Genomic DNA, 18418 nt, shown 5'->3' on the forward strand with positions numbered 1-18418 from the left:
AATTTTACTTTTTTTATCGGTTAGATCCTTCATTTAAGAATTTGACAATTGATAGATCCAATTTGACTAAGCTCGCGAGCTTGTGATTAATTGCAAGGGAAACTCAATAAAAGGTTTCGATATGATAATGCTAGTTGTGATTAATGGTTTGAGTAGGTCTCTTGTGAGACGGTCTCACGGTGAGACGTGTCAACTCTATCGATATTCACAATAAAAAATAATACTCTTAACATAAAAATTAATATTTTTCATGGATAACCCAAATAAGATATATGTCTCACAAAATACGACCCGTGAGACCGTCTCACACAAGTTTTTGCCTAATAGTTTTCGGGGTATTGATTGCTAGAAAAGTGTAATTATTAATGATATAATATGTAATATAAATATGATTACTTCAATATAAATAAGTAGCCATCGTTTCTCACCATTTTCATTATTTGTCTAAATTTTTGTTATATGCTCCATTCCAGGTATAAAATAAAAATATTTTTCTGTCTTTATTGACATTTTCTATCTTTAAGATAACTTTAATCAAACGTTTTTTTAAAAAATTAACTTAAAGAAAAGAATTATTTTTCAAAATTAAAATTTGATATTCTCACAAATTTCCCGCTTTGTTTGTTTTATAGGACGTGATTATCAGCCTTTCACTCACAAATTATATATACACAACGATCTTAGAGTACATATCCGTCAAACTATCACAACGAACATCAATGCTAAGCGTAATTCCGTCATATTCCAGACCAATATGGTACACCGGAGGCCGGAATCCACGAGTCGCCGCCGACGAAATTTTGAACACAGAATGGGGCAACCTCACGGGGGTCACTCATAGCATGAAAACCAGGCCATTTGACCCTAGCAGCAGTTGAAGCCCCACTCCCGGTGTTCATATACTCCCCGTAGTATAGGGTCGAGAGCGCGAAATCTCCGTCCCACTCAGTCCAGCCCTTCCCATCAATCATACCATCCAGATCCGTCTTCGAAACCACGGTCCTCGAGTACTTCTTCCACGGCCTGCCTAAGTAACTCTTGAACATCCCCTTAACATCACCGAAATCAGAAGCTGGCACGACACGGGAATTCACTATAGAAATCCCCGTGTTCTCATTCGGGTCGTCCCTTCCCTGCGCGGTTACCATGTTGGATTGGTGATCCATCGGCCTACGAACGAATATATCGCAGTTCTGGAAAACCACCGCTGCGTCACCGAATATGAAGTCGATCGTTCCGTGTATCTGGCAGTCGCGATAAAACTGCCGTAGAGAGTGGACTAGAAGGGTATCTTGGTACCCCTTGAAGCTGCATTGGTAGAAAATGGCTAGGTCCGAGCTTGCCCTCAATGCCACTGCCTGATGTTTGTGTGGCCCCGCCGTGTTCTCGAATGCCACGCCCCTCGCCCAGAACCCGTCGCCGGAAACACCTACACAAACAAAAAACACAAGAATATCTATTCAAGATGCTAGAAAAAATTCGATAAGAACTACTCAAATAACCATGAAATTGCATGCTACTAACCAAATGTAGCAGAACTGAAAGTGGTTTGCCCATCTTGCACATTACCACTTGCTGTCACAACAGTTTTGTCCATGCCATCGCCAACCAGCATAATGTTCTTCAAATCCCTACCGATCTCTACTTTCTCGTTGTACAAGCCCGACTTCACGTATATTATCGCTCTTTCGGGACGATTTCCGCCCATTCCAGCGAGTGCCACGATTGCTTCGTTGATAGTCTTATAATTTCCGGAGCCATCCTTAGCAACTACAAGGTCAGCCTTTGAAGTAGCCGGGTTCCAAGATGTTAGTGGCCCCCCTTCTTGGTTGGAGACTGGCTTCCTCTTCACCCCTGAATTACAATGTTACAAAGGATATTTAAATACACATTTATATATATATATATATATATCTCCTAAGATTTTTTAAAAAAAATTAAGTTAAGCTAAATTTTCAATTGGTTTTTTACTATTAATTAAAGACAAAAACTTGTGCGAGAAGGTCTCACGGGTCGTATTTTGTGAAGCGGATATCTTATTTGGATAATCCATGAAAAATTATTACTTTTTATATTAAGAATATTACTTTTTATTGTGAATATCGATAGGATTGACCCGTCTCACAGATAAAGATTCGTGAGATAGTCTCACAAGAAACCTACTCTTAATTAAAATAGTCTTCAAGATTTATTAATTTTTTAATTTATAATCCTCTATAGATATTAATATTTTGAATTTTTATCACTCGAGATAATTTTTAACTTTTCTGTTCGATCATTGATTTAAATTTATTAAATATTATAAAATAAAATTAAAAGAAGTCTCGGAAAAAATATTTGACAACACGATTATATATGACCCTAAAAGTCACCACATTTAAATATAAATTTCTTTTATGACAAAAGGACGCATCAACTATATCAAGCTCAACAATATTATGTTTGTTAGATATATAACCTAGCTAGTAAACTATTTTCTTTTAATTTTTTATGTTACTTCTCAATCAAAAAAATACATATTTTAAGAAAATAGATACAAGTAAGTATAAACAAAAGATGCTATTTTAAAACTTAAGACAATGTTTGGTTGGAGGGATTAGGTGGGTATATAATTTTTTAATCCATCTAATCTCATGTTTAGTAGGATTTTTATTTAACCTAGTCAATTTCTCCGATGAATGATTAGGTTATATTAACTGTGATAAAATAATCACTCCTCACCCCCTAGGATTATTTATCACACTCTTAATACATCTTATTTTTTCAATTTTACCCTTCTCCTAAATCCAAGCTCACCACCACTTCCCTCCACCGACCGCCCACCGACCGCCGGCCGATCACCGCCGACCGCCCGCCGCCTCCGCTGCCGACCACCCCCTCCTCCTGCCGGCCGACCCCCACCGCCGCCGACCGCCGCAAAAGTGGAAGTACAATTTTGTCAATTAATCAAAAGATTATTAATTATCTCATTCTTAACCATCATGCCAAACATAATATTATTTTATCATTATATATTATATTTCTACTTAAATCATTCTTTTTATCATTTTTCTTTTAATTATTTCATAATTTTATCCTCCAACTAAACATAACATAAGTACTTTATATAAACATATCGTCCACAAATACATGTTAACACATAAAATTTAAAAAATAATTTTTTTCTATTGACTTTTTTGTTTTGAGTTTTAGCTCAAATAAGTTTCAAATTTTAGTTTTAATGTGTAACTTCGATTTTCTTTAGCTTATAGTCTTAATTAATGTCATGTCAGCAATCAAATTAAATTAATCTGAAATTGAAGTCAACGTATCAAAATCAAAATTGGAATACTCATTCAGTGTTAGAACCTCTAAAAGTTGATTTTTCAAGTGAAAAATCAATGTTTTTTAAGATCACAAACGCTCTCTAATAGACTGAAACTCAAATTGAAGCCTATAAAATCAAAATAATCAAAACTCACCGATTCCCTTCCACCTTGGACTCCTTTTATTCCCATACACAGCCAAACCCTCCCTGATCAAAGAACTCAAATTCCGGGTCGCAACTCGGGCCTCCGACAGCAACCCCTCCTCCGCCAGCCCCTCCACACAACCGTTATGGCTGGCCAATGCGGCACTCAACCAAGTCACCCCATCATCGTGGCTGCAGTTCTCGGCCCGAACTATCCGGGCTAGCCTCGGCTCCACGTCTCGATACATCTTCAGGCAATCACCCACAACCCCCGGGCCCGGCCCGAATTTCGATCCTCGGGTAATATCATCCCAGCTAGCTATTGCAAGCAGCATCTCCTCCCTCACCATTTTCACCACTTCAATCTCCTCCCTGCAAGAAACATCAACACGTGCAGAGGCCAGAAGCACAAGGATCAGAAAGGTGGTGGAAAAAGGCAACATCTTTGTTTCCTGAATTTGATCGAATTAATGCAAAGATGATTGAATGGGATCGAATATATGTAGAGTAAATGCATGAATAATCGGTCCGTAAGCTTATACACACGTATAGCCATGTGTCGTCGTGTGGAGCTAGCTTATATGTACTGTGCGGTGGCTTCGAATGCCTTTGTTGGGACGATTTTAATGCGTTCGATTCCCATAATCGAACAATGAATAATGTCAAGTTTTGGCTTTGTTTTGTTCATATCATATGTTGGAAATTTGGGGTTGATTTTGTATATGGTAGTGAATGGCAGTTTGAATAATGGTTCAAGTACGGATGGAAATAAATTGATGGCTTTTATCTCACTTTCGAGAATAAAATAAATGTGGATTATCGTGTGTGTATACATACATACATACATATATATATATATATATATATATTGTTAATAAATTATTATTAATTTAAAGTTTTGGTGATTGACAAAATCAAAACAGCACCTAATTGTTTCAGAAATCAGCTACAATCTTCCTTGTATAACAGTAACCATTTCAATCATCTAGATTTCAATCGCTTGGTCTTCGATCGCTTGAACTTTCAAACCGGCTGTCCGTCTACAACTTGAAGAAGTTTCAACCGTTTAGAAGACTTTCAACCGGCTGTTTCAAAGTTTTCAAACCGTTTCATTAAAGAGCTATTTATTGCTCACTTAATGAAAAACATTCTTTGACAGGCTTAGGATATTCAATTGTTGTGCACCGCTACAAGTCAATCATATCCTGCACGAGTCCCGATAAAGATCTACATTAATGTTATTATCCCAGAATAGAAATATTGCTTATACGTCCCTCAAGTTCTGATGAAGATAACAGTCACCAGAAAAGGATACTTAGCAGCAACTCTTCAAGGAACGTGATTCAAAGCTACACAAGCAAAGAGAAAATTGAATGTTTGCTGAAGAACATTTAATGAAGTTGCAGCTGATAATGACACATCACTCCAGCGAAGGTTTACGTTATTCATCGTTTCCGACCATTGCAATGATATCTTATAAAATAAGAGTTGAAGAATGCAGAAGTGAGTTCGATAATTTTAAGATTTTCAACCACGTGATTGACACACTACTGAAGCTTGCATACTCAAAGATCTAAGCGCTCTTAAAGTTTATATACTTCATCGCTCATCAAGCATGCACTAAGCAGAAAGACATCTGATCATTCAAAGATCAATTTCGTGCTACTCAAAACATATCGTTTTCTTTTATCAGTAACCTTTTGGTTATTTGATTGATTGTATTGTCTGGTGAAGCGAGGTTTTTTAAAATCTAAAAGTGTAAAGTGATCATTAAGAGTTCCAAAACAGGCAGTGTGATAAATCCATATTGGAGTGAGCTCTTGCAATAAGTTTGTAAAGCTAAAGCCTTTTAGTGGAACCCTTCATAAAGAAGAAGAAATGGTGACTGTAGAAGTTTTTATCTCCGAACATCCATAAAAATCCAGCGCATTTACTTTTCGCGTGCACTTACTTTTCGAACCGTTTCTTGCCAACTAGTTGAAGTTGTCATTAGAAATTGTGAATCGTTTTCCGCACTTTTCAAGTGATTCATATTTCTAACAGTTTAAGAAAAACTTTCAACCGCCTAAAAACGATTGAAAACTAATTTTAAAAAGCAAATAATTTTAAAAAGTTTATTCACCCCCTCTAAAATCTTTCTCGATACTAACAGATATATGTTATAATAATAAGGAATATCACAAAATTGTTTTTTGTCTTTTAAACCGTTAAAAGTTTAATTTTAATCCAACATTGTTTTTTTTTTTTTTTTACATTTTCAATATGTTTTCATTAATATGATTATTGATGCGACTTTGATTATTACACTACCAATAGCAAATTGTCCACAAGTAGTATAATTCGGCGAGTCCGAATATCGTATCAATAAGGAAGCTAAGGTAATTATAAGTCCACTACAATGTCTTTTTGGTTTGTTTTTTTTTCTTTTAATTGTTTGATAATTGATAATTTTTAATTGTTCAAGTTTTAATTTAAGTAATTGATATAAGAGGATCCACTCTTGGTAATAAAGTTAGCATTAATGAACATTATTGAAATCCACTAAATCAAGGTTACCACTTTAAATGGTTGGTAAAACCAAACAAAATAATATTATGATATATTTTATATAATAAATCAAGGCATCCGCTTTAAATGGTTGGTAATACCAAACTAACATTTAAATAGCTCCAAGAATTTAGTGTAACATATAGCAACAATAAATCAAAACTCTCACTTATAAGTAGGGTATAATAATACTTAAAGAAATAAATATAACATAAACAATAAATAATGATTAAATAATATAAAACATACATTATTACCTTTTAATAACTTTATTATTATATCAAGAGTTTCGCCTTTTCATCTCAATTTTGGGATGTTAGCTACTCATTATTCAAATTGTAAAACTTTGAATGAAATTAATATGCTAATTATATTTAAATGAAAAATAAAAGAAAAATAAGAAAAAAATTTATGTCAAAAGTACTATTTTTTGTCCAATTTGATCAAATTCATGAAAAAATATTATGAGATCTTATGAAAAATATTATTTTTTATGTCAAAAAAATTATATTTCATTGTAAAAATGAACTGGATTGATTCATCTTATATCTTATGGATAAAGATTTATAAGACCACAAAACTTATTTTTGAAGTGATTGCTTATTGAATGCTTCTTAAAACTATTTTAGTTAATTAGTTACTTTAATAATAACACTCTTATACTTACTTATAAGATATACCAGTGATAAACATTAATAATATCCATTAAAAAGAAATTTTTTGAAAGGTGTTTTAAATGAAAATTAGATTAATAAAATCATCACGTTTGAATTGACTCCGAAATTTGAATATTAATAATTTAATTTTAAAATTGTGTATTTTTTCTTGTTAATTAGATCAATTTTGATTAATTATAATTTAATCTTTGATAATTTTTAATTAATCTTAAATTTTTTGGATATAAAATTTAAATAGTTACAATTATTTAAAATTTAAATATATATATAGAGACGTAATTGATTATTTATAAATAATTAGCTCATTATTTAAACATTTTTTGTTTAATCTATATAAATAGCACAAAATTAAGTTTTGTTGATCATGATTTTTAAAAAGTTTTGCTTCATTTTCCCATTTTTAAAAAAAAACTTGATCAACAACATTGTGGGACAAAAAGAAAAATGGAAATATAAATGATTAAAACCTATAATAATTACCTGTTTGCCACTGTTCCAATTTGAGATAATTTTTTTTAATATAATTTGAGATTAAATTCTGAGTTTGAGATCTTGTGTAAAACCCACTTCCCAAATATATATAATTTATTTTTAAAAAAAGTTTTTAAGTCATATATATTTTTATATATCCCACAATTTCTCTTGTCTACAATTTCTTTTTCTATTTAATTATCACAAACAAAATCATATAAATTTTGAATAGTTCTCTCGTAAGACGATCTCATGAATCTTTATCTATGAGACGGGTCAACCCTATCAATATTCACAATAAAAAGTAATATTTTTAGCATAAAAAATAATAATTTTTCATGGACGACCCAAATAAGAGATCTGTCTCACAAAATAAGACCCGTAAGATCGTCCCATACAACTTTTTACCATATAACTTTAGCATAGAAAACAGAATCATATTTTTGTCACTATTTTACATGTATTACTTATGTCACCTACTCATATCAATTATTTATATTTATTATGGATCTCTCTTTATTGACAATTGTTGTGAAAAAATAAAAATTTATGGTAAAAAGTAAAAATCTCAAACTCTCAAAATTTACCAAACTACACACTTTATAATATTTTTCTCTCTACTCAATTGTATCAAATCTTTACAAATGGAGACCTATTTATAGGATTTCTTTGGAAAACAATCCAAAAACAATTTCATCATTACATACATCATCACACACTAATTTTCAATATTCAACACCTAATTTTACCTAATTTTCAACATTCAACATTATAATTTTCAACACAAATATTTTTCATATTTTCAACACTCCTTCTTGTGATGATGATCATGATACGATGATGTCTTCATTACGTGATTTTGTAATGCCTAATTAAAAACCTTACTAGGAAGAACCCATTGGGATAAAAACCATAGTAAGGGAAAAAGAGTGCAGTCACGTAAACTCCCCCTCATGTTGACATGAACAATTCTTCACAAATTTCGTAGATTGCGCATCCCAATATTATATATGCGCTTTCTGAATATTATCGTAGGAAGTGCCTTTGTGAAGAGATCTGATCAGTTTTCACTTGATTGAATGAGACGAACATCAATACATTTATTATTCTCAAGCTCCTTGGTGAATGCGAAGAACTTAGGAGGAATATGTTTAGTTCTATCGCTTTTTATGTATCCTTCTTTCATTTGAGCTACACATGCAGCATTATCTTCATATAGTATCACAGGCTTCTCGTCGAATGATAATCCACATGAGATTTGGATATGTTGGCTCATTGATTTTAACCACACACATTCACGGCTTGCTTCATGTAGTGCAATAATCTCGGCATGATTTGATGAAGTTGTTACAAGCGTTTGTCTCTGTGAACGCCAAGAAATTGCAGTGCCTCCACGAGTAAATACATATCCAGTTTGGGAACGTACCTTGTGTGGATCAGATAAGTATCCAGCATCGGCATAACCAATTATACTTGGATTAGCATCTTTTGAATACAAAAGTCTCAAGTCTGTCGTTCCTCGTAGATAACGGAATATATGTTTAATTCCGTTCCAGTGTCTCTTTGTTGGATATGTGCTAAATCTTGCCAACAAATTTACGGCAAAAGATATATCAGGCCTTGTACAATTTGTAAGATACATAAGGGCATCGATAGCACTTAGATATGGTACTTCTGGACCAAGAATATCTTCATCATCTTCACATGGAAGGAATGAATCCTTTTCTATGTTTAATGATCTAACAACCATTGGAGTACTTAAAGGATTTGATTTATCCATATTAAAACGTTTAAGAATCTTTTCTGTATAATTTGTCTGGTGAACAAATATTCCACATTCTTTTTGTTCAATTTGTAAACCCAGACAATACTTGGTTTTTCCAAGATCCTTCATTTCAAATTCTTCCTTCAAATATGACACAACTTCTTGAATTTTCTTATTCGTTCCAATGATGTTTAAATCATCAACATATACAGCAATAATTACGCATCCGGATGTTGTTTTCTTAATGAAAACACAGGGGCATATTGAATTATTTACATATCTCTTTTTCATCAAGTGATCACTTAGTCGATTATACCACATTCGACCGGATTGCTTTAACCCATATAATGATCTTTGTAATTTCACATAATAACATTCTCTGGGTTTTGAACTTTGTGCTTCAGGCATCTTAAATCCTTCAGGGATTTTCATATATATATTACTATCAAGTGATCCATATAAGTAAGATGTAACAACATCCATAAGACGCATTTCTAAATTTTCAGACACCGCCAAGCTAATCAAATACCGAAACGTAATTGCATCCATCACGGGAGAATACGTTTCTTCATAATCAATTACAGGCCTTTGAGAAAAACCTTGCGCAACAAGTCGAGCTTTATATCTTATTATTTCATTTTTCTCATTTCGTTTTCGAATAAAAACCCATTTATATCTAACAGGTTTTACACCTTCAGGTGTAAGGACTATGGTCCAAAAACATTACGTTTATTTAGCGAATCCAATTCAACCTGGATGGCTTCTTTCCATTTTATCCAATCATGTCGATTTTTACATTCATCAAAAGATTTTGGTTCATGATCTTCATTATTATTTATGATGTCGATTGCCACATTATAAGAAAATATATCATCAATTTCTTCTATATCTTTTCGGTTCCATATTTTTCCAGTATTAATATAATTGATAGAGATTTCATGATTCTCGTCAGTTTGTGGTTCTGACAGAACATTTTCATCATCATGTGTTTCTTCAGGAACATCATTCTCTATTTTGTGATCATCATGTGTTTCTTCAGGAGCATCATTCTTTATTTTGTGATCATCGTGTTTCTCTATGAATTTTTTTTTTTCGAGGATTTTTATCCTTGGAACCGACTGGCCTTCCACGCTTCAGGCGTTTAATGACATCGTGAGTATCTTCAATTTGTTTCTTCGGAATTTCAATTCGAGCAGGGGCATTAGCAGCATGTATATATGATTTAGTTACCCCTTTTGTGTCTGCAAATGCATCTGGTATTTGATTTGCTATTCTTTGCAAGTGCACAATTTGTTGTACATCTTTTTCACATTGTTTTGTTCTTGGATCCAGATGTAACAATGATGATACATACCATGTAATTTCTTTTTCGGTATGTTTCTTTTCTCCCCCTAACATTGGGAAGATTTTCTCATTAAAATGACAATCAGCAAAACGTGCTGTGAACACGTCGTCTGTCTGAGGTTCAAGATATCGACTGATTGATGAACTATCATAACCGATATAAATTCCAACCTTTCTTTGAGGTCCTATTTTCTTTCGTTGCGGTGGTGCAATAGGCACATACAACATACATCCAAAAATTCTCAGATGAGAAATGTCTGGTTCTTTACCAAATGCAAGCTGCAATGGGGAGTATTTATGATATGCACTTGGTCTGATGCGAATTAATGAAGCAGCATGTAAAATTGCATGTCCCCATATAGAAATAGGGAGCTTTGTTTTCATAATCATTGGTCTAGCAATCATTTGCAGACGTTTAATCAATGATTCAGCCAATCCATTCTGTGTATGTACATGAGCAACAGGATGCTCAACAATGATTTTCATAGACATACAATAATCATTGAAAGTTTGGGAAGTAAATTCACCAGCATTATCAAGTCTAATTTTCTTGATTGTATAATCGGGAAATTGATTCCTCAATTTTATTATTTGAGCAAGTAATCTTGCAAATGCAACATTTCGAGTTGACAATAAATATACATGTGATCATCTGCTGGAGGTATCAATCAATACCATAAAGTATCTGTATGGTCCACATGGTGGATGGATTGGTCCAGAAATATCACCCTGAATACGTTCAAGAAACATTGGTGATTCAGTTTGGATTTTGGCTGGTGATGGTCTTATAATAAGTTTTTCAAGAGAACATGCTTTACATTGAAACTTATTATTCTGAAAGATCTTCTGGTCTTTCAGCGGATGACCATGTATATTTTCTATAATTCTTCGCATCATTGTTGAACCAGGATGTCCTAATCGATCATGTCAATTGGTTAATATTGAAGAATTATCAACTAACATGTTTGATTCAATGGGACTTATATGTGTATAATGCAATCCAGTAGGGAGCGTTGATAGTTTTTCAATCACATATTTCTTTCCTGATTTATATGTGATAAGACACATATACTTCCCATTCCCTTCATTCATTGTTTGAGTATCATAACCATGGGAATATATATCATTAAAACTCAACAAATATCTTTTCGATTGTGGTGAATATAAAGCATCATTGATCAAAAATTTTGTACCATTAGGTAACAAAAATTGTGCTTTACCACATCCTTTAATCAAGTCTACAGGACCTGATATTGTATTCACCGTTGTTTTTGTTGGTTTTAGTTCCAAGAAATATCTTTTATCTCGGAGGATAGTGTGTGTTGTACCACTATCGGGTATGCAAACTTCAGCTTTGCTCATAGCATTTTCCATATTTGAACTTAAAAAAAAATATGCAATGAAATAAAATTACTGACAATACATATGTAAATATAACACATATCATAATTGTACAATAAAACATTATTATATGAATACATGAAAAATAAATTATTGTACATTTATATTCTACCATTATATTGTTCATTTTCAGAGAAATCATTGAGAAAATATGTAGCATCAATATTGTTAATTTCTATCCCACCAACATATTGATCATTTCCAGAAAAATCATTCATAAAATCAGCAGCATCAAAATGAGTTGAATCACTCAAACGGTCACTTCGTTCAGTGAAGTTGGTCTCTTTTTCTTTCCCCTTTATCGATTCTTTATAGAGCTTGCAAAGGTGCTCAGGGGATCGACAAATACGAGACCAATGTCCTGGAGTGCCGCATCTGAAACAAGAACTTTCAAATCTTTTTCGAGTGATTTTCATTAACACTCATGTTCTCATGATGCCTTTTCTGTGGATGGTTCGTGACGCCCTTTTGAGATGAGTTATAAAAATAAATATCTCTATTGTTTTCAAAACCACGGCCTCGACCACGACCAGGACCAATTCCACGTCTACGTCCACGACCACGACCTCGACCTCGACCTCGACCAAAACCTTGTCTCTGGATTTGATTTTGGTTTTCAGGTTTAAATTCATTTTTACTCACAGCATTTACTTCTGGAAATGCTGTTGATCCAGTGGGTCGGGACTGATGATTTCTCATTAATAGCTCATTGTTCTTTTCCGCCACAAAAAGACAGGCGATGAGTTCAGAATATCTCGCAAATCCACGCACTCTATATTGTTGCTGTAAAGTTATATTTGATGCGTGAAACGTGGAAAATGATTTTTCAAGCATTTCCGATTCTGTAACTTCATGTCCACAAAATTTTAGCTGCGAGATTATTCGATACATCGCTGAATTATAATCACTGACTTTCTTAAAATCTTGGAATCTTAACATATTTCATTCATCACGGGCGGTCGGATGTATAACTTCCCTTATATGTTCAAATCTTTCTTTCAATCCTTTCCACAGAGCCATGAGATCTTTTTCGATGAGATATTCACATTTTAAACCTTCATCGAGATGTCGACGCAAAAATATTATAGCTTTTGCTTTTTCTTGTGATGAAGATATATCATTTTCTTTAATGGTCTCGCTTAGACCCAATGACTCAAGATGCATTTCTACATCGAGAGTCCATGACATATAATTTTTTTCCGTGTGTCGAGCGCAACAAATTCAAGCTTTGTCAAATTTGACATGGTGGTACTAAAAAATTACGATGCATTTTATTAGTTAATGAATATTGCAATACAAAGTAATGGATAAACAACAAGTACAAGCATTTGTAAAAATAAAAAAAACACACGATGAGGATATTCTCCGATAAATAAAAGACTCGTGAGTATGATAACCAAAATAATTAAAAATAACCTTGAGAAAGCCATCTTTTCTTCGAAAATTTGATGAAGAATAATTTTTAGAATATGAGAAAGTTGGAGTGATTGAAAGATTTTGTGAGATCATATTTATAGGGCAAAAACTAGTTGTTTTGTTACCGTTTATGACCGTTGGTGTACAAAAAAAATAAATGTATGTATTTGTATGATTTTATGGTATTAATATAGTGTATATAATATTAGTCATGTTTAAATAATTATGTATATCATATCACATTATTATAATGAAGTGTCATAAGTTATTTTGTTTAAAAACCTTATAGGCTTTATACTGGTCGTATCCCTTACCGGGAGTCTGGGATGTCGTCTTAACATCCTCCCAGGATTTATAACAAGTTTTTGAAAAATTTATTTTTATTTTTTCTAATAATAACATTATATTATATATTAAATATATACACAATAAATAAATAACAGTAAAATAAATATTATTACTTTTGTTACATTTTTCTTCTGTTTGGAGCTTGGAAAAGTATGGAGGACTTTTAGAGCTTCGTGCTGATAACGTGTTGTGAAAAAATAAAAATTTATGGTAAGAAGTAAAAATCTCAAACTCTCAAAATTTACCAAACAACACACTTTATAATATTTTTCTCTCTACTCAATTGTATCAAATCTTTACAAATGGAGATCTATTTATAGGATTTCTTTAGAAAACAATTAAAAAACAATTTCATCATTACATACATCATCACACACTAATTTTCAATATTCAACACCTAATTTTACCTAATTTTCAACATTCAATATTATAATTTTCAATACAAATATTTTTCATATTTTCAACAACAATGTCCTTTATTAAATAATAAAGGACATTGTTCCTTCAAAATAATAATAATAATAATAATAATAAATAATGAGTCAAAGAAAAAAAAAAAGAATTGCACGAAATTAACTTGAAATTATAAAGAATTTTGATAATTTTGGTAAATATAATTAAAAAAATTCATCGATTTTGTGACATAAATCTTGAATCTAAATTATAAAAAAAACACTATTTTTTATATCAAAATAATCGTTTTTCATCGCAAATATGGTCTCATAAATATAGACGGTCGGACAGATCTCCAAATCAACCTGAATTATTGAAAAACATTACTTCTATATATTAAAATTATATTACTTTTTAGTACAAATATGAATCAATTTCGATCGCTGTCAACTGTATCTACTTAATTAAATTAAATTAAATAGCGCTGTACTTAATTAAATTAAGTAAAATTAATAAACAATATTTAAATCACAAATTAAATTCATTACTATTGAATGTATAGAGCGAAACACACGCATAGATCGCTATGGATGATCTGCAAGAGTCGGGCTGGGAGGAGCTGAGGAAGGAGGCCAGGAAGATCGAAGGTGATCTCGATGTGAAGCTCTCCTCTTACGCGAAGCTTGGTGCTCGCTTCACCCAAGGAGGTGAATTTTTCTCGTTGTTCATTCCTTTGGCCTCTCAATTTGCTGCCAGACTATGTTTTTTTTTCTTAGTGTAAGTTCTGATCTTGCTGTGATTTTCAGAAGATGTTGTGTAGGATGGTCTGTATATGGACTTGTGATTTTGAGTGATATTTTTTTTCGTGGTTGTTGCATAATGCACATTGCTACATGGAATTTGATTTATGTGTTTTGGAGTTAATTGGGGCTGCATTGACGGAATTTGGACCGTGGAGGTTGGAATTTAGGGCAAAGAGACATCTGGTGTGAGTTGATTTGATGGTTAAGAAATTGGGAAGGCATTTTGCCATTTTTTATACGGCTGGATATATCAGGATAATGCTCTGACATAACAAGGCATTTTTGCCATGGTTCATGCCATTGTTTTTAAAGTATGAGGATTTCTGTACTCGGTTATTTTTGTGCATATGTGACCAAATTGTCTTGACTTATGATTTAGCATGGTGCTTGTGTTTCTGATGCTTTCATGGGTTGCCAGGTTACATGGATACTAGTTCACCTACTGTCGGGTCCAGCAGGTCGTGGAAGTCTATGGAGATGGAGATCCAATCATTACTTGAGAAGCTTCTGGATATAAATGATTCGATGAGTAGATGTGCTGCATCTGCTGCTCCGACAACATCAGTTACTCAAAAACTTGCTAGACATAGGGACATATTTCATGAGTTCACCCAGGTTGTTTACTGTACTTTTCACCTGGGGTTTTTTTAACTGTGATCTTTTGATTTGCAAATGATATTTATTACCTTTGATCTGTATTCTAATCAACAATAGGAATAAAACGATGTTTGATTTTGCTATTCTGTTGCCTTTTCTACTGAAAACTACAGTTAAATTCAGAACAGCTGCTTTCAGAATTGAGATGGCTCATGTCATCCTAAGTGACTGTTCACTAATTTTATATATAAAATCATGTGAAAGGATGCATGGTCCACTGGCTCTCATCACTGCAGTGACACCTGCAATTTGACTCATTTTATATTGACTATATCCGACAATGAACTTAATATCCATTTCCCTTTTTAATCTTTTTTTCCTAAGCTGTGGGCGGGAAAATATCTCTGAGTATTAATTTTTATGATAATATTATGATATAGATTGCAGTTGATTTGAAATTGCTGGGTCTTAGTTTTGGAAAAAAATTAGATTCAACGACTCTGAAGCTTTTTTTATATATACATGGTGCATGGGTCTCTGAAATAAGTCTGCTGGACCCTCATATTAGTTTTTATGTTGGTGAAATTGACTTCAGATACTCTGTAGGAATTTAAGCGTATTAAGGGAAATATTATCTCAATGAAGGAGCATGCAGAGCTTCTCAGTTCTGTGAGAGATGACATTAGTGAGTACAAGGTGAGAAATTTAAATCTTTTTGACTTCTGGTTGTGACAAAATTGTTTCCAAATGCCTTTGGTAGCTGTAAGCTATATTTAATGCAGGCTTCTGGGGGTGGATCTCCAAGAACGCAGTTACTACGGGAAAGAGCGGCCATACATGGTAGCGTATCTCATGTAAGATTCTAAAGCTGCTTATTATCATATAAAAAAATTTCCTATGGTGAACTTGTTCGTGATGGTTGAATGTTGGATGTGAGGAACGTTATAGACAATTATAAGCACCAAACCTCCTGGATTTATTAGATGAGGAACAACACATGCGATTCAGAACCCTGACTTTTCTGTTTTGAAATCATTACCATAATACAAGATATCATCCACTCTGAATTCATTTTTACCAGTCAGAGTTCATAAATAGACCATCCATAAATCAATCTGAACTCCTATAAACCACATATAGATAATACCATGGGCCACCAGAATGCCATTGATGTTCCCAAATAACCAGTCAAGAAATGTTACAATAGCAACCAAATAATATAAGAATATAACCCTTAGGATATCCTTGGTATCTCCCCTTTCCCTGATCCGTATTTACCTTAGTATCACCATGCTACTTATCAACTCAGTCCTTACAGGACAAATATTTACAAGTAAAGAACTACCTCAATGTAGCCCTGCATTCAACAAACTGAATCCTCAACGATTTCTAATACTAACCCAGATGCAACATGCAATCTCCAATAATTTTAACCATTGTATTATATAAGCACAAATTTCGATTTCTCATTTCCAATCACATAGAAAACAGTCCCAAAGTCAATCATTTAGCAATTACTCAAAACTCGCTTAGGTAACATTTCTAATATCCAATAACATACAAAATTGTCCCAAAGTCAATAATTTAACCATAATTCAAAACTCACTTAGGTAACATTTCTTTTCAGAAATAAATCTGCTTGTACATGTAGAACTCATTGTTGTAAAAGCCAAGCGTCTGCAGTGCCTAGATGTAACAACTAAAGCAGTGTGTCCCATGGGAAGGCTTGAGGCACGCCTTTTAGAAGAACGTGGCTTTTTAAGTTAAAATGAAAAATCTAAAAACATGGTGTAAATATTAAACAAAAAATATCCGTGCGCGGATGTGTTTGTTCAGCCTATGTGCGGCCCTCCAAGCATGGATTCTGTTCGTATTCAGATGCTTGTCATTTCTTGGTTCAACTCCCTCTTCCTCACTGGTTAAATACTTTTACACATTTTGTCACTACACTTGTTAACTTCTATAACACCACCTTGGCAAATCAGAACCATAATTAATGTTATGTAAGTTTTCAGTTATTACATTCTGGGTGTTTGTTTCAAGCACCCTGCTGTTGTTTAACCTGGTTAAAATAGTGTTATGCATTTACCAGGTGTACATTTTTTAGAAGGAAAGACAATATTAGAGTTTTCTTAGCTTGAGAGATACCATAATTGTAGTCTCCATTAGAGCTAAAGGGGACAAATTTGAGCCTGAATTGGCTCGTGAGCTTGTTGATTTACCAACTCAATTGTTTTGAGCATGGAAAGACAAGATTGTGATTTTCTAAAGATATTACAATATTAGTCCCCTTTACAGCTGTAAGATGAGATCGTAAACATGTTAATAAAAAACATTTTGAGTGTAAGTTGGTGTAAAGATGAGATCATGAATGTGTTAAAAAAAATTGGAGCCTAAGCTGAGCTCGTGAGTTAGCTGAGAGCTCAAGCTCGAGATTCTTTATGTTGAACTCAAGCTTGAGTACATTTTCTTTTTTCTATCAACCTCAGCTCATTTTACACCCTAGTCAACACTATTATTGTCTAGACTAAACTAAATTTCATGTGCATAAAGGAGTATTTATCGTCTATATTCATGAGGATACATCTCGAGTTGATTTTGGGACAGTAAGATAAAAATTTGTTACATTTTCACCAATTCTTGTTGCATGCTGTCTTTGTCGTCGTTGTAATGACTTTAAGCAGTTTAAACTTATTACGGTCATGCATATTTTTGTTTTTTAAAAGCATTTTTGACCAATCTATTACAGATTGATGATGTTATAAGTCAAGCTCAAGCGACTAGGACTGTTTTGGGTTCCCAACGGACCTTGTTTAGTGATGTTCAAGGAAAAGTGAAACTACTAAGCGACAAATATCCAGTGATTCGTGGTCTAATTGGTAATTTTTGAAGCCACCATTGCTGTTTGATTCTTCATATGAAAATTCATATTCTTGATTTTCTATCACACCAATTGTTTGAACTTTCCTTCAAAAACCAGTATTTGATATCGTGATCATGCTTTCCTCTCAGGTTCAATCAGAAGAAAGAAATCAAGAGACACACTCATCCTATCTGCTGTTATCGCTGCCTGTACACTCTTTCTTATCATTTATTGGCTTTCGAAATGAAATAGATATTACTTTGTCGTTGAAAATGATACTTTCTCCATCTGTAGAAATATTCACATCAATGTATTGATTTTTACATGCCTATTTAGCGCATT

At 33.1% G+C, this 18418-nt stretch overlaps 2 protein-coding genes across 3 annotated transcripts; one reads left to right on the forward strand and one right to left on the reverse strand.

The window, feature by feature from the left end:
* Nucleotides 1-617: 617 nt before the first annotated feature.
* LOC142531406 (putative pectinesterase/pectinesterase inhibitor 36) lies at nucleotides 618-3969 on the reverse strand. Its single transcript, XM_075637516.1, has 3 exons — nucleotides 3462-3969; nucleotides 1525-1854; nucleotides 618-1429 (listed from the first exon to the last, which is right to left on the reverse strand). The coding sequence occupies exons 1-3, from the start codon at nucleotides 3892-3894 to the stop codon at nucleotides 738-740; spliced, it is 1455 nt and encodes a 484-aa protein (XP_075493631.1). The 5' UTR covers nucleotides 3895-3969; the 3' UTR covers nucleotides 618-737.
* A 10362-nt stretch (nucleotides 3970-14331) lies between these two features.
* Nucleotides 14332-18411, forward strand: LOC142531219 (Golgi SNAP receptor complex member 1-2). Of its 2 annotated transcripts, none has more exons than XM_075637306.1 (6): nucleotides 14332-14520; nucleotides 15035-15231; nucleotides 15820-15909; nucleotides 15996-16067; nucleotides 17963-18092; nucleotides 18226-18411. In XM_075637306.1, exons 1-6 carry the CDS (start codon nucleotides 14400-14402, stop codon nucleotides 18321-18323), a joined length of 708 nt encoding a protein of 235 aa, XP_075493421.1. In that variant the 5' UTR covers nucleotides 14332-14399; the 3' UTR covers nucleotides 18324-18411. The 2 variants fall into 2 exon arrangements, with proteins under 2 accessions (XP_075493421.1, XP_075493422.1); XM_075637307.1 differs by lacking the exon at nucleotides 14332-14520 and adding an exon at nucleotides 14546-14927.
* Nucleotides 18412-18418: the final 7 nt, after the last annotated feature.

This window comes from Primulina tabacum, chromosome 17, assembly GCF_025594145.1.
Source record: "Primulina tabacum isolate GXHZ01 chromosome 17, ASM2559414v2, whole genome shotgun sequence".
In the NCBI taxonomy this organism is placed as follows: Eukaryota; Viridiplantae; Streptophyta; class Magnoliopsida; order Lamiales; family Gesneriaceae; genus Primulina; species Primulina tabacum.